Source organism: Oculina patagonica, chromosome 7, assembly GCF_052425735.1.
Source record: "Oculina patagonica isolate OP01 chromosome 7, crgOcupat, whole genome shotgun sequence".
NCBI classification, from domain to species: Eukaryota; Metazoa; Cnidaria; class Anthozoa; order Scleractinia; family Oculinidae; genus Oculina; species Oculina patagonica.
The window spans coordinates 10,349,230-10,365,976 of NC_135764.1; the positions used below are offsets into that span (position 1 = coordinate 10,349,230).

Below are 16,747 nucleotides of genomic sequence, written 5' to 3' on the forward strand. Positions count from 1 at the left end.
AAATAAAATATATGCAAAAAAAAACGAAAAATACGAAATATGAAGACTTTTGACGTTTGACAATTATTCCAAAAGCGCGCGTTGGATATGAGATGGTATTGTGCAAAAGTAATGCAAACGAAAAGCGCGAATTTCGTTCTTTGTTTTCCCGACATTTCTTCGAATTTTCGTTTGCTAATTCGGGACGAAATTCGCAACGCTTGGAGCGATATTTCGCTAGAACAAAGGCCGATAATTCAACGAATTGTCGTTAGCACAACGATAATTCGCGACGCTATGAGCGATATTTCGCTAGAACAACAACGACAATTCGCGACGCTTGGAGCGATATTTCGCAGAACAAATACCGATAATTCAACGAATTGTCGTTAGCACAACGACAATTCGCGATCAAAAGCGATAGTTCGCTAGTTCATGGACGAAATTTCGTAACACAGCTGATGGCAATTCGCCTGTCATCAAGTTAAGTTCGCCACGCGATTGACACGATGCAATGTCATGTAACGTGCACGAAAATTGTGCTGTAAATTGTTCGGAAATGCGCTTCGATGCTTCTAACATGAAACTAACGGTATTTACTTAAAGCCATTGATCAAGTGAATAAGTCACAAAGATGATACGAGTGTCGCACATGAAACTTGCGAGAAGTTGTTAGCAAATTCGCTGCAGTTCACGGCGGTTCGTTGAAGATAAACTTAAACTTACCTAATCTAAAGACTCCGAACCATTTACGGAAGCAAAGCCCAAACAGATGCAGTACGTTTAAATTGAGCCTTAAAAGCAATATCCGATAGCGAAGCAAAAGTTTTAAATGAACTGTTTTGAAGTTTCTCAGCGTCAAACGACGGAGATTGCTCGTGAACCACGCGCCGTTGTTTACTCGATCCCAGTCTCCTTACATTTTCACTGCTTCTTTTCAGTTGCCTGTTGTTTCAGTTTTTGCCTTTATGCAACGATTTTCAACAATGAAAGCTTTTCAAAACAAAAAACAAACGGCCTTAGTGCAAAGTGTCTAAAATGGTATCTTTAAGTCTGAGATCTTATTCCAACCACTTTATAATTTCTGAACATTTTAGCCGCGCGAGAGTGCAGTTCGTAAAAAAATTAAACTCGAACCGCTTATTTTGCTTGCAATTGGCATATTTTTAATGACACGAAAGCGGCTAGTAACCACAGTCATTTTCTTGATAACAGATTTACAGGGATCTGAAATGTTTCTGTCCTCAAGAAACTATTCTAATTGCAGTTTATAACTAAATGACTTTCTAACTGTCGCACGAAATAATTACAAGCCCTCAAACACATTCCCCATACACATTGCAGAAGTCACAAAAAAAGATTCTGTTTTCAAATTTATTAAGTCGACTTACGTTTATTTAATACACTAATTTACAAGATCTCTACAAATATTAATGATTTGAAAATCCTAGCACTTCTCTTTTCATATTGCGGCATTCCTAAATACTCAGTTACAAACAACTGAAAAAGTATTAAAGCATCGTTGTTGTCATGTTCCGCAACTAAATTACTTTATTATCACGTATTATACAAGTCTGAAAAAACAAAAACTTTTTTCTACACTTATTTTACGAAAAGTTTGATATAACTAGATGCACTTACAGCTGAACGATTGACAAGAAAACTTCCCAGTCAAATGTAAAAGAAAAATGAAAAAAAGCTAAAATCTTACATGGCTCGGTTTCGCAAAAGGAAAACGAAAAACGTTTATTCTAAAAAATCTTAAATTGCTCTATTGGGTTTGTCCTTTCGCAAATTTTGACATCGTTTTCCGATGCTAACTTTGCATTGCTCCCACATCCTTTGTCTTTCTTCGACGCTGCGGCATTGGTATGAAAAGACGTCAAGGACTTCAGCTGCAAAGAAAACAAGGTAATTAAAGGTTAAATAGTGTGTTAGTATAGAGCAGTTTTCAATTGAGTCTCGTAAAACCAAAAGGAAAACTATTTCTCTGGTCAATCACAAAGGACACAGACAATCCAGTAAACCAATCAAAACTCGAAGCAAGTAAAGACAGACACGAAGCGCAGGAAAACGTGTGCGAGCGAGACACGATAAGTTTTGGTTACTAAAGTGGCGCGAGATTTTTAAACCAATCACTAAGCGTAGTAATGCAAAACGAAAGCAAACGCAAATTACTTTCGACACTCAAGTGAAAACCGCTCTAAAATGTTTCTTTTAAAATCCGAGCGAATAAAATTGTTGATTTTGAAATAAGACTACTCGCCCTTGTTTTCTATGAACGATAGTCAACTCGAGTGCGTCTTGTTGACAATGCGTTCATATTTACTTGAGCCGGTAGCCTAATCATGATTTCAGAAAAAAAAAAACGTGTCGTGATTTTAAATTACCTTTTATTGCCGCAATGATGTCGGGGTCCAGTGGAGCGAAGTCTTTCGTACCGTGGACAGTTGATCTAAGCAGTACTTCCTTGGTGAAGAGGGTATCGACCAGGCGTAGAGTCATTGCTGTCGGTTTATGTGCAGCCTTTGCAAAGTTGAAGTCAGTTTTTGACATTCGAACCTGCCCATATCCTCCAAGGGCGACTGTTTCGTTCCCTTAAAAGATAACAAAGGAGGTAAAGGTAAGTTGTTGAAATTCAACAAATGACATAAAACCATTAAAATCCAAATAAAAACTTCAACTTCTCTTATATTGTTCCCGTGATCTCATTTACGTTATTTAAAAGCGATATTCAACTTTTTATATACCTTCACGCACTGTCACAAAAATTTTCATTTGACTGTTTTTAGAAACCAACTAATAATTTACCTGCCGCTTGAGTATTTTCCAGGAGCCCATCAATTTCCTGAAGAGGTGTCCTTGGAGCTGGTGGATCATTTATTGCCAACGATCTGGGTACAGCTGCGGGTGGTGGAAATTCCAGGGACGAGTTATAGGCTAACGGCGTTGACTGCACCGAGGGCGGCGGGGGGCACTGTGGAGTCCGCAGAAGAGATGGTGGCGCAGCAGTCATCATATTAAGGAGCTTATCCATCTTAGCCTCCTGCCTCGCAAATGCGCACTCTAGTCGTTCTAGCATGGTCCTCATCAGTCGAAGTTCGTCTGCGGCAGCTCTTTTACCGTTCTTGTTTATTTGCTGAAAGAAAAGTAACAGAAATCAGGTTTTATGTTATCACCACAAAGCTCTAACACATAGCTCACGCTAAATAAACTTAATCGACAAAGAAGAACGTAAGGACAATAGGACGTTTAGACACATCTCTCTTGTGAAATTCTAAAACGGCCTGGGCTTTTAAAACATCCGTGGAAATTACGGGAAAACTTAACATTTCAGAATTTATTTGAGTATGAGAGGAATTGTCAGCTGATAAAATAACCGGGAGAAGAAACATATTTTTCGGGTCGAATGGTTAAGCGACTAAGATTCAGAAAAAAAATAATTATCTTTTTACGCTACAGTTCCTGAATACAGCAAAAATGTTCAGTGACTTACAAGTGCCGTGTTATCAACGGTGCTGATGGCTTTGCTAAGTAAATCATGAAAATCCGCCATATCGTCCTGCTCTACGTTCGAGACTTCAGAACCAGACCAATCTTGCAGCGTGTAGGCATCGGCTGGCTCTGTTTGTTTTTCTTGAACTGGAGGGCTACGCTTTGGGCGAACTGGAACAAGGGAAGCCAATGGACCCTCATATTCAGAGTCTGAAGAGTCGGAAGATGAAACAACGTCTGTTTCCTTTTCGGGCGATGCTGTATCTAAAATCTAACAAAATATTTGATAATTAACTACAAGATTGTAAACCTATTTTAATCTAGTGCATACTACCTACGTCTTTTCTGATTTTCTTTTTTTTTTTTAACTTAGATATACGTGGGACAAGAAACTAATAAAATGGCATACTGTAAATTATCCTGCCATTTTGAGCCCCGTCTATTGCGAGGGATTTCTCAATACTGAGGTCAAATATTTCTCATAAAGATTTACATAGCATCCCGGGGGGGGGGGGTGGGGGAGTACTCCCATAAATTTCGGATAGGGGTGTGCCGCCAAGGTTCTTAAACCCTGACCCTATTTAAGGATAAAGAAAGCGAAAATTGATACCCTTTTAAAGGCCCAAACCCGAAAAATGACACCCTATTCAAGGGGAGGAGAAGTGTTCCATGACGACCCAAATAACGGCTAACCGCGCACGGCAACACACAAATCTCTATAAAATCGCTTTACTAATAACTGAACAGTAAATTCAGTTTTAAAATACCTTTTTTGGTTTAGCTGGGCGTTTATTTTAGCTTATAGAATTTAGGTACCCTATCTAAGGATCACACCGGGAACACATTGCCAAAAGGATTTCATGAGTAAAAACTCAGCATTCAAGACACTGGCACGGATAGATTATATGGAATAAAACTACATAGAACTCTCTTTTCAACTCGCATCAAAATTTAGCTTTAAGAAGTAAACATACTGTAAATAACTGTGAGGTTAAATTTGCATTATAACTTTGTGTCAATTTTGGATAACACCTCGTCTCGTGATGTAACTCAATGTAACGGCGTATAAGGTGTACAAGACTTACTTCGGGTGGAATTAAAGTCAAATAGCTTCCAACCGCTCCGTGTTTTAATATTAAAATGAAATTTCAAAGTGTCAAGTATTACTTTATACAAATGATTGTTTAAATTTCCCTCGGAACTTTTGATCTCTTCATGTTTTAAATAGTGCAATTGCATGAAACGAATGAAAATTTAAAGTGTTAAGCGGTTTCCATGAGTAAAAACTCAGCATTCAAGACACTGGCACGGATAGGTTATATGGAATAAAACTACATAGAACTCTCTTTTCAACTCGCATCAAAATTTAGCTTTAAGAAGTAAACATACTGTAAAAACTATGAGGAATGAAAATTTAAAGTGTTAAGTATAACAGCGCATTACATTACACGATTGATTGTCAAAATTTCTCTCAAACTTTCGATCTCTCCGTGTTTTGACTTCATAGTGTGATGAATTGAAAAGAACGAAACTTAAAAGTGTAAAGTGTTACTCTATACAACTGTTTGTTTAAGTTTCGCGACCGTGACTTTTGATCGATCTATGTTTTAACGCGTGGAACACATCATCGTTGCAAATCATTTGTACACGAAAGATAACTGAACTTAAGTGCCAAGTATTATCTTATAGTATAAATTGTTTAAAGTTTTGTTGCTCGTTATTTTACGATCGCTCCATGTCTGACTGTCACTCATCGTACGGAAGGAAATGTTGACGGTACATACCTTTCCTTTTGGCTTTGCTTTTGGCGTTTCTTTTGGTTTGCTTTTCTCCTTGTTGGGCTTCTGCTTTGCCTGTTTGCCTTTCGTCTTAGGTCTGGTCGTCTTCTTAGCCGCGGGAAGTGAGTCTGAAATCTGCAAATTAACAGTGTTGTATGTGTAAGTCTAAAAAATCAGCACAATATCAATACAGATTGAAAATGAGCATGATTTGACTGCAGTAAAACATAAATACTCACCAGTTTTCTTTTGGTTCTTGCACGGCGTGGCGGAGGGTCCTCCGGAGATTCTTGAGTTTCCTCGCCCTCGTCGATTGGATAACAACCCACGACCGCGCTCAACTCTTTTTTGGCCGTTCCCCAAATCACCTTAACTTTTTGCCCCTGTTTCAAAGGGGAAGGATCTATGACAGTCGAACGGATTACATCTGAGTACGATCCACGGGTCCAGTTGATGCGAACTAATTTTTCCTCCATGTTGCCGGTGTTTGATGTGATTCAACAGTGTTAGAAACGGACAGTTTCAGCCTATTTATATTTTCCTTTCTTTAGAGGCGGATCCAAAGAGACTTTCATTTGATTGGCTTTTCAAGTAGGCATTGTTTTGCACACCGTCGCTAATTAAGTTGCGCAACAATATATTTAGCATTTTCTCACATGCTATTGTTTTAAATTTCAAAAGAAAGCGAAAGCGTCGTTCTGCACGCGTCGTTCTGCACGTTCGTCGCGCATAGAAGTTAATGTTTTTATAACTGCGCATCAGAAAATATAATAATAGCTGTTATCCTGACGCTTCGCTAGTGAAAACCAGGCTTTAGAAAATGCTTAAAGAATGACATACCTGACACGCGACAACCATTCTTGTTTAAAATAAAAAAAAAATAAAGAAACCTCAAAGTGACACAAGACGCGGCAATTCCGCTTTATAAACGTCGCTTTATAAAACCCTCCCAAAACAAGTTGCACTAATGCTATTGATTACATTAAGTGACTTCCAGCTTCTTTAAACTAGCACAGAACAAAACCTTTAATGCATCTACGGTTTTTGAGCAACAATATATTTAGCATTTTCTCACATGCTATTGTTTTTAATTTCAAAAGAAAGCGAAAGCGTCGTTCTGCACGCTTGTAGATTTTGACGTTTTTTTTCGTCGCGCGAAGAAGTAAATGTTTTTATAATTGCGCATCAGAAAGAGCTAATCATTTTCTGTTTTTTTTTTTATAATTATTTATTTATTTATTTATTTTACACTTAAATGAAAGTCTATGTATGTATCAGTGTGAGTTATCTGCTCCTACACAAAGAAAAACTCAATGTGTTTGTGCTTTAACTTGCAAAGAAGCCGTATTCACGGTGAAATAATAGCTGTTATCCTGACGCTTGTGTTTGTGCTCGCGTCGCTAGTGAAAACCAGGCTTTAGAAAGTTATTGAAGAATGACATAATTGACACGCGACAACCATTCTTTGTTAAAAAATAAAGAAATCTCAAAGTGACACAAGACGCGGTAGTTCCGCTTTATAAAAGTCGCTTAAAAGCCTCCCAAAACAAGTTACACTAATGCTATTGATTACATTAAGTAACTGCCAGCTTCTATAAAAAAACACAGAACAAAACCTTAAATGCATCCGTACGGTTTTTTCAATTGAACTTAATAACAAAAGGCATGGCACGCGACAGTAGTAAAGGGCGCTTACGCACGGGCACAACCAATCACAGAGCAGCATTTCTGCGCATGCGTAGAAGAGAAAATCACGTGACTAGGATGTGGATGACGTCATAAGAGTTGGTCCCAGGGTGTCCGAGTGTGGGTTCCAGGCCCCGGCGGCCAAAAGCGCTCGCCCCAGTCCTTGCGCGAAAAAAAAACGACAAGACAAGAAAATAGGCGTAAAAGGGAAAACCACGTGACTTAGGGGTGTGATGACGTCATAGGAGTCGGCCCCAGGGTGTTTGGAGTGTCGGTCCCAGGCCCCGGACGGTTAGAATGAACTCGGTTCCAGTCCTCGCGCGGAAAAAAACGACAAGACAAGAAAATAGGTGTAAAAACAGGTTTTTTAATAACAGGTTTTTTATGTTAAGGTACAAGACACTAAAAAACGGTAACAAGTGGTCCTAAAGCCCCGGTAGTGTAACGGGTATCACTCCTGCCGCTGAGGTAGGCAATCGAGGTTCGAGTCCTCGCTGGGGATATTTTTTTTTCCTTGTGTCAATGTTCCCTAAGCCCTAGTGGCCGCGCACCCTGGGAATGAACGTGTACAAAGTTAGCAAGACCACCATCCTATAGATATGGTTCACAAAGTGCCATACTGTCCTTGTGGTATCTGGAACTCAATACTTTGCACTAAACGCATGCGCAGATGAGTCTACGCGATACACTCACGATTGATAATTAGTTACCTCTCTTGTGAAGACCACAAAGGTTGTCTCAGAAAGCGCCATGCCTTCCTTATGGTATGGTTCTTCCTGGCACTAAACGCATGCGCAGATGAGTCTACATTGCTTCGGCGATTCTGAAAAAACGCACGCTTGTGAAGTATTAAAAAAAACACGTCAGAGAGGGGGGATGAGGGGGTATCCCCCTTTCTCGGGTGTACTGGGAACGAGTACGAATCGAGCGGTGAGAGTGTTTATATCTCAAAAGATGTCGACAAGTAAGTTATTAAATATTCAGTTATGGAGAACGATCAACGTGGGTACGATTGAAACTATATCAACGTGTTGCGGTAGGTTTCCCATCTGGGGCATGCTGTTGGACACAACAGCATGCCCCATACGAGCTAGTGGGTAGAACTAGGCGTTAAAGTAACCATAGGGGTATGACATAAAGGTGTTGGCATCTACCACTCTCTTGTCGAAAACCACTTGATAGCGCTTGATCTCCGTCACAGTGTTCAGGGTTTTGGTCGTTTTGTCTCGGGTGATCTTGTGAGGGTTGAACACGGCAATGCTCCTCGTTTCGGCCAAGGGTTCTTTCACTTCGGATTTGACGTTGTCTTTCAATGTCTCAAAGTTGAGATGGGCGGATCCTCTCACGTTCAAGGAAAAACCCCTTACTTTACAACAGGTTTTTCCCAGTTTCGTCTTGTAGGCATAGTTTTTAGGTCCGGCGGCGGCAAATTCCACAATGAAGTCATCATCGTCTAGTTCGTTGGTAAAGTCTCCCAGGTAATCACCCAGCGGTAAGGAGGGCTGACCTTCTCGATGTTTGTAGATGAGGGAATCTGTGTCAAAATACAAGATCTGTTCGGGTTGCAGGATGGAAAGACCTTCTTGGTACAGCTTCAAACGGGCCCAGGTGGTCGTAAAGCAGGCCACAAAGATGTTGATGTCTGGTTGAACGTTGGCGCAGTCCTCCTTGCACTTATGGACCACCTCCAACATCTCTGGATTGACGACCCGAATGTCGTGGATGTCTCGGGTCTCGTCTCTTAACAAGTCGTGAAACTCAGCTGCAGAGGTGAAGGCTTCGACTTGGGTCTTGTTGCCTCTCTGACCATACTTGCCCCAAAAACTATTGAGCATGATCTTGGCCAGAGATCTGCGTCCGGGATTCTTTTCAATCTTGTCCGGATCCAACTGGAGGCCTTCTTTGAGAAAGAACTGTCTCAAGTATTCCTGGCGTTTGTCTGGATCGTCGCCCACCCACGAGGGCCAACCGCTCGCTTCCTGCTTCATCTTCAGGAAGGTGTTGACATACTCTTTAAACATGGTGTTGGATTTGCGGTCAAAGTGCCACACCTCGTGAATGTGTTCCACCACGTACCCTTGCTTGACGGCCTCTTCCAACTCGGGCGTGCACCACGTTCCGGTCAGTTGGCGTTCTTGAGGGCTGTGAGCGCATTTGGAGGATCGTTGGGTCAACGGCTTGGGCTGCTCCACTTCCACGCAGGTACGGCAGAGGGGGAATGTCAGTTTACCCCCTTGGCGATAGGGCAACACGGGGCTGTACAACCCGTAAGGTGGCGTCACCGTACACTTTGCCAGACCGAAGAATTGTGAAATGTTCGTGTGTCCCGGTTCTAGGATCACTTCCGGATGCCCTTGAGGGTAGTCACAGTTTTTGTTGACCCAGGGGTACAACGAGGTAAAGTCCACGTACCGGATCTCCTCTTCAGGTTCGGCAAGGTCATAGAGGCGGACGGCATTGGTTCTACCGCCAAAGAACGCGTCTCGGGGCTCCAAGCGGGAGTTGATCGACAACGAGTCCACGAACGATTTCACCTCGGGATCACTGTCCTTGAGCGCTTTCCACTGGCATTCCCACATTTCTACCACGCGGTACCCCGCATCTCGGATCCGCTGCGTCTTTTGTTGCGTTTCCGCGTACACGTCCCTCAGACTTCTGTCGCCCATCTTCCGGTGCTTCTGATCGCGATTGGGAAAACAGTCAGGACAGCCGTGAAAGTAGCAGCCGTGGAACTCGTAAACCGTGCGATCCTCGTACCCGTCGACGTTCATCAGACGGTGTCCAATCCACAAGGCTCGTTCTCCACCGTTCCTAGCGTGACGGATGGTGCCCTGCGTCTGGCTGTCTTGATAGAGCAACCATTCCAGCGACACCAGGGAGTGAGGTTTGCCCTTGCCTTCCCAGCCTCGTACCGGTTCAGAAGCCAAGGTCTCTTCTTGCATGCACTTGGTGCGGTAGAAGCGATTACAGGCGGAGGCAATGGTGAGGCATTGCTCCATGGGATCGAAGCCGGCAATGGCTTGAAACTCTGCCCGGAAGACCTTGCAACCTTCGTGCAACAGTTCCACGTCTGAGCGACAGTAGTCGACAAGTTCGTTCCGAAAGTGGAACTCGTAATTCTCCGCCACGCGTTCCTCGTACCACTTGTCGAATTCGGCTTTCCTGGCAGTGGACATTCCCTCTGGATCGTAATAGTCTCTGGCAGGCATGCTGCCCACATAGTTTTGGTGTTCCTTCGTGTTGAAAAAGTGGGGGAAAAACCCCTTCTTTTGTTCGGTGAGGCCAAAGGCTTTGGGAAAGGTAGCAAGGCTCATCTGTAGAAAACACATGGAGTCCTTAAAGGTGATGCGGGGGATGGTCATGCTGATTATTTTGGCACCATTGACGACTTGTTCAGGGCAGATGGCTTGGTCGTACAACTCGTTTAGTATGAAATACGAGTCGTAGCCTTGGAAGTTATGAGCGACAGCTATGACGCGGTGTTGTTCGGCGATCTCCCTCAGCCAAGCGAGAAAGTCTTTCACGCAAGTCTCTCCCTCAAAGGTTCTCCTCTCGTCGGTGTCTCCTCTCAGGGCGCAAATCAAGTTGGCCACGTGCTCGCCTTCTTCCTGCCTGGCTTCGGCGTCCCAACTGACGAACACGGGTGGTTGGTCTTCTTTGCGTTGACCGGCGCTGGTTCTCTTGCGGTTCTGTTTTTGTTCCACCTTGAGAGGATTTTGTATGTAGCACTGGTGGTAACGAAGATCTTGGTATTCCTTGCAGGACGGACAGGAAGCATGGCCGCACTTGTGACTGTTTCTCAGTTCATAGTCACCGTAGGTCTTGAAACACCCCGTACACCGTTTGTGCTTGTCACACACACTGTTCTTCTTGTCTGGGGTCATGTCTTTACCGGTGTCGGTGCGACTCTTGTGCAATTGAAGACAGCGGGTTCCAAAAAAGTCCCGTTGACAGTCTGTACAGTTCACCCTGGGTACAGCGTGGGCTCTCTTCCATTCGTGGCAATCGGTCTGATGGCAGGCGGCGCACCTGGCACCCGGGCAGCGGTGTTGCCTCCGGTCATTGTGGCTGAAGCCCTTTTCGCATTGGGTACAATAGTAACTCTTTCCAAAAAATCCCCCTAGGGTGGTACAGCCGTGGTAATGGTCATGGTGTTTGATCAAGATCAAACGTTTGTCGTCGGGGCGTTGTGCTCCTTTGAAGATGATCTGGTAACCATGTTGGACAGACACCACCACAATCTGGTAAGCGTTCAAGTGGGCTTGAAATTTGGCCAATTCGTCCAAGCCGCAAGGACCTTCTGGCACGTCTGACAAACGGTGTAGTTCCTTGGCTGCCCTTTCTTGCACCGTATCATGCCTCCTTAAGTTTCCATAGTACCAATGGTCGGTCCCGAAATCGGCCCGGGCCTTCATCATCACCAAGGCACGGGCACAGCATAACTGGTCGGTGTTTTTGATCTTGAAGACACACCGTTTTTTCTGCAGGATGTCCTCGATGGGGTCCAAACCGGGTTTGTATTTCTGGTTGTCTCCCCCTCGGCCTGGATCTTGCACGTGAGACACGTTTAGGTTGAACGTGTCGTCCACTTGAAAAGTCTGATTACTGTTCAGCATGTCACTGATTTGTTTTAACAGCTGTTGGGCAGCGACGGTGTTTTCTCGCCACTCTCCCACTCTCAGACGTCTGGAATGAAAGGCATTTTGAATTCTGTTACTGTTGATGTTGATCAACAAGTGGTCGTCATCTCCAACCGCTCCATCATCCAAGATATGGCGCTGTACGGCTCTCTGCAAGGCTCGGGCAATCTGTTGTGGGAGTACGGGACGCGGTCCTAGGGGTGCGGATTCTACTGCGGCACCACCACCTGTCTGTATTAGGCGTCCGGTAAAGTTTCTGATATGGAGGCCAAATCTGCGCACTCTGCGGTCCACGTGACCTCTCAGTTCAAATTCAAAAGGAGCTTCCATCTTGAAACAAAGGAAATAAGGCAATGAATGGATGGAAAAAAACAAATGTACGTTTTTTTTTATCTATATGACTGCCATGTTCGGAGTCATCAGCACTCTTCCAAAGTACAGGGGTCTCGAACAAATCTGCGTACTCTCCGGTCAACGTGGCCTCTCAATTGAAAGTCAAAGGCAATAAGGCAATGAATGTACGTTTTTTTATCTATATGATGGCAATGATCGGAGTCATCAGTACTCGTGGAAAGTACAGTGGCCTTTAAAGTGACTACAAGAACATTTGTCCGTAATTTTCTGTTTTCCTGTACAGCTCATTAGAATATTACACAGCATAAAAGCACATGAAAAACGGGTTACACAAATTCACTCTACTCTAATAACTAGTTACCTCTTCATTGGACTCTCCTTCACTTGTGCTTGCACTCGGTTCGCCACCACCACTTGTACTTGCACTCTACGATGAAAAGAACATCGTATAAATAAAAAACATTGGCGAATCAAATATAACCCAACGCATCTCATCAACGTACCTCTTCCAATCTAGCTCTCTCCGGGCTCTCAGCCTCTATATCTTCTCCCAGTAGTAGTCTCATCTCCAACCATAGTAGTCTCATCTTCTTCTTCCATTGTAGCGCTCAGACCAAACAAAGTTTGCGAGTGAATAAATGAGCAAAGTAGCTCCTTTTATACAACTTTTCCATCCCAGAAGAACTGGGCTCTAGTATTCCCATTGGTCAATCGAGGTGACCTGATACAGAATGAACCAATGAGATCTCATGATCAATGTCACCCAAGGTGACGGGATTTTCCCCACAAGGGTAAAATCCCAAGCTGACGGGATTTTCCCCACAAGGGTAAAATCCCGGGATTTCCCCCCAAGGGAAAAATCCCGACGCACGCGCGTGGAGAATCTTTCTCGGAATTCTCGGAATTCTAGGAACCCGCGTGTGTTCATTCTCGGAAAAGTACAGTAAAACGGACAAAGTTTTCTTGTCGGATTACAGCTCTTTTCAAGAAGGATATAAGCTTTAAGGTGAGCTAATGTCTCCATACTCTACTGTACAAGACGAAGAGCGTTTGATAAATTGTATTTACTGCGAAAAATAAATTTGGTTACGTTGTAAATTTTGACGAGTGGTTTGTTTTTGTTCGTGCGGCCATCATGAACCGTGCATAGTAAAGAAGAAGAAGGTTTTAGACCCGTTCATTTCGTTCAAGGTTTTTTGGTCTAGTTGTGTTTATGGTCAAAAAAAGAAGAAACCGAACTTTACGAATAAACAAGTCGTTTTTGGTGGACTGAATTATTCTTTTAAGCGAAATTGCTCGCGCAGTTGTCGTTTTCTTTCGTAAACAACAACAACTTCAAACGCCTTCATCTTTTTCTTTTCGCAGTCTTAAAAATATCGAGGGAACATCCCACTATGATTCAGAAAAAAAATAAAACCTAGCCACCTAGAAGTGAAGCTTAAACGTTGTAAATCCTAAACAAGTGTGTCAACGACTTTGTTGTGATTTTTCACCGGTCGCGAAAAAATATAATTGTAGCGTGCAGTTCATTTGGCCGTTGTTCAAATGCATTTTTCTCGAAGAAAAATTTTTTTTGGCGGCCCTTATATCAAAGGGACGTCTAACCATGAATGATATTATTTCGATGAATGTAAGTGAGCAAAAAATTTCATATTTTTGGACTCTAAGCATAAGTGTCATCGACTTTGTTGTGATTTTCACCGTTCGCGAAAAAATATAATTTAGCGTACGGTATTTGTTGTTGTTTAAATGCGTTTGTTTGTTTGTTTTTGCGGCCCTGAAATGAAAGGGACGTCCAACCATGAATGATATTATTTTAGTAAATCTCAAAGCAAGTCATTGAGCCGGATCTTCACATTTTTACACCCTAAACAAGTGTGTCAACGAGTTTGTTGTGATTTTTCACCGGCCGCTAAAAATATAATTGTTGTAGGTGGTTCATTCGGCCGTGTTCAAATGTTTTTTCTCGAAGAAAAATTATTTTTTTCGGCCCTTAAATCAAAAAGGACGTCCAACCATAAAAGATATTATTTCGATGAATGTTATTGAGCCGAAAATTTCATATTTTTGGACTCTAAGCACAAGTGTCATCGACTTTGTTGTGATTTTCACCGTTCGCGAAAAAATATAATTTAGCGTGCGGTATTTGTTGTTGTTGTTGTTTAAGCGATTGAATCCCATACTCTCGTAATTCAGTTTCGGCATGGAGCAATTTGTAAATTTATTTAACAACAAAAGTCTGGTACCATAACCAGAAAGCATGACATTCGGTCATTGGACAATGTCCTTCGTATAGATGAAAACCGCAACTAGGTAAAGGTTCTACAATTGTCTCTTTCAACACGTCGTATTTCGGACATCCGTACAGTTCTAAATTCACGCTAGGAATGTTCAGTTTGTTCAACAAGTCTCTTTCGACGTGTCCTCCCTTGTAAGCCACCACGGTTCTCTCGGGGGTTTTGGTCTCCTCGTACAAATCCCACATCACCTCCTCCACCCTGTCATACTCGTAGGCCTTTTCTTCCTTTCTGGGTTGATACGTCAGTCCGTGCACGTTGTATTTGACGTAAGACACGGTTTTTCTGTCTCTGGAAGATAAGTTGCACCACGACATTCTCATGTAGAAAGCATGGCGTCCGAACTTTTCTTGCCAAGTGTAATAACCCAACTCGCGTACTCGAAACGTCTTCTCCACAAAGTAACCTTCCAAGTCCAAGATCATGCACACGTTTTCCGGAGTCATGCCAGAGCTAACTGCACTCTGATGCTTGACGTAGAAAATATATGAAAATGTTTAAACTGTAAATCTCAATGATCCAAATTAGGATATTGTTTCTGGGAAATGCATCTCAGATACAGTTGATTTCTCAGCATTTTCTCTTCATCCGAGTCGTACTTCACGCCAGCCAATTCCGGGGGAAGAATAATTTTCCCTTCTCCATCCACCCAAAACTTTTGCTCTTGACACTGTTTGACCAATGACTCGTCCAAGGGAAGATCACCAATCCAATCCTTGACCGGGGGTGGGTAGTGTTGTACTTTGAAGGCGGGTCTCCCATCCAGAATTCGTTGCGGTCTATCCACCACGTCTTGTCCTCTTCTGGGGTATCCAAATTCGTCCCTAGAGTCCAGTCCAGACCTTCTCGAGTAGAGGGGATCCTCGTTTCCCACATATTCCTTTCCTTCCAGCCAGGCTTTGATCTTGCCAAACGGAACACTGTCGGCCCATTGGAAGAACCGGCATTTCCCTTTTCTGCACTTCAAATAGATCCTGTTCGGGTTGCTCTCTGATTTCGACATGCTCAGAATGAGACTCTCGTTGCAGTAACATTTCATCTTATCCATGTTCCAATAATAGTAAGCCGGTAATTGTTGATTGACCGCCACCACGTACTGGTCAATGTGGGCGCTACCGGTGCAAATGAAACAGATGGTGCCTTCGCTCGTGTGGGGGCAAAAGTAGAACTCCCATCCCCCGTCCGTCATTCTCTTGGTCAGCGGTTCTTTGTGGACGGGGCAAACCGGGTCGCGCTCCGTGTCGTCAAAGGTCTGTTGTAGGAACTGGTCGGGGTCGAAAATTTCACCCTCCTCCAACACTTCCTCTTTCAACTCCATCTTCTTCTTTGTAGGATGTCTCTTTTTACGGGGGACTTTGGGTTTCTTGGGGTTTCCAGTCCCTCTCCTCTGTCGCTTTTTTTGGGGTTCTGCTACGTCCATGGTGCTCTCGATGCTCCAACTGAGGACTAACAGGAGACAACACGGTGCTTTTATACTTTACTCTCGGATGACGTCAATACGCACGAACCAACCAGAGAGGTAACACGTGACCTCTTCCGACCAACCGGCAATGACCCAGGTGACGTCATCCAACGTATAAAAAGAGCTGCGCGTCCATTTGTCGACTCAGTTGTAGCGATGGAAAGCACAGACAGCGATTCCAGCCAAACTCAAACTCAAACCCCACAAGTCAACGGTGTCTTTGTACAAGGAGATCCCAAGGACTGGGAACCATTGCCTTACTATAGGGATCTAAAAAGGGGCGATTATCAATCGGACGAAGATTACCTATTGGAGCGCGCGAAACGTGGCATGGAAGCAGGCTACACGTTTATGCAGTGTCAAGAACATTGGATGTGCGATCTGGAGAGTGCATTATACAAAGGTTCGGCCGAAGCAAGCCAAGAGCAGTGACATGGGTACGAGAGAAAACTGGCTGGACCTGGAACAACGACTCTTCTACACCAATTGTACAAAGCTAGAAAAAAAGATCCAGACCGACACGGGAATCACTGTGTTGTCGTTAGACTATCCCACCACCATACCCGAAAACATTCCAAGGAGAGTCTATGTCTTCGAGGACATGGTGAAAGAGCGCGGGTGTGCCAAGAACCGCGTCACCGAAAGTGAATGGCTCAAAGAGAACCCTCACTGGAAGGGAGCCGTGATGGCGACCATCAAAGACATTGGGCACGGTTATCTCTGGGATAGACATTGGAATGAATTTGTCTACGTGCCATTGCAGCGAGCCTTTTTCTTCGTGACGTCTCGCAAACCGCCGCCCATTGGCATCGGCGTCTCGTTCTGGTTGAACGCGAACGTCTGCGACTTTGACGACCGGAGTGGTTTAGAAGATCTCATCGCACCGTTGAGAGCGAGTGTAGCCCTAGGCCAGACATTGTCTGCCTACTTGAAACAACCTATCACGGTCGACGCAAACACGTACGAAGAACTGTGCAACCAACTGGCAACTCAAGTAAAATTGCAACGCCTAGAAAGCAATCGCTGGCAAGAAATAGCGGATAGATTGTTAGACAG

General features: G+C 43.6%; 4 protein-coding genes across 4 annotated transcripts in view; all 4 read right to left on the minus strand.

The window, feature by feature from the left end:
- LOC144660695 (fibroblast growth factor receptor 2-like) overlaps positions 1 to 16,747 on the minus strand; it is a 49,707-nt gene that overhangs the window by 8,116 nt on the left and 24,844 nt on the right. The window lies entirely within an intron of this gene.
- Positions 1,702 to 5,728, minus strand: LOC144660891 (uncharacterized). Its single transcript, XM_078521617.1, has 6 exons — positions 5,492 to 5,728; positions 5,259 to 5,387; positions 3,476 to 3,745; positions 2,791 to 3,118; positions 2,370 to 2,576; positions 1,702 to 1,874 (listed from the first exon to the last, which is right to left on the minus strand). Exons 1-6 carry the CDS (start codon positions 5,726 to 5,728, stop codon positions 1,741 to 1,743), a joined length of 1,305 nt encoding a protein of 434 aa, XP_078377743.1. The 3' UTR covers positions 1,702 to 1,740.
- Positions 7,297 to 9,604, minus strand: LOC144660709 (uncharacterized). Its single transcript, XM_078521429.1, has one exon. The coding sequence runs from the start codon at positions 9,602 to 9,604 to the stop codon at positions 8,042 to 8,044; it is 1,563 nt and encodes a 520-aa protein (XP_078377555.1). The 3' UTR covers positions 7,297 to 8,041.
- LOC144660892 (uncharacterized) lies at positions 9,709 to 12,498 on the minus strand. The gene is made up of 4 exons (XM_078521618.1): positions 12,436 to 12,498; positions 12,294 to 12,359; positions 9,851 to 11,908; positions 9,709 to 9,783 (listed from the first exon to the last, which is right to left on the minus strand). The coding sequence occupies exons 1-4, from the start codon at positions 12,496 to 12,498 to the stop codon at positions 9,709 to 9,711; spliced, it is 2,262 nt and encodes a 753-aa protein (XP_078377744.1).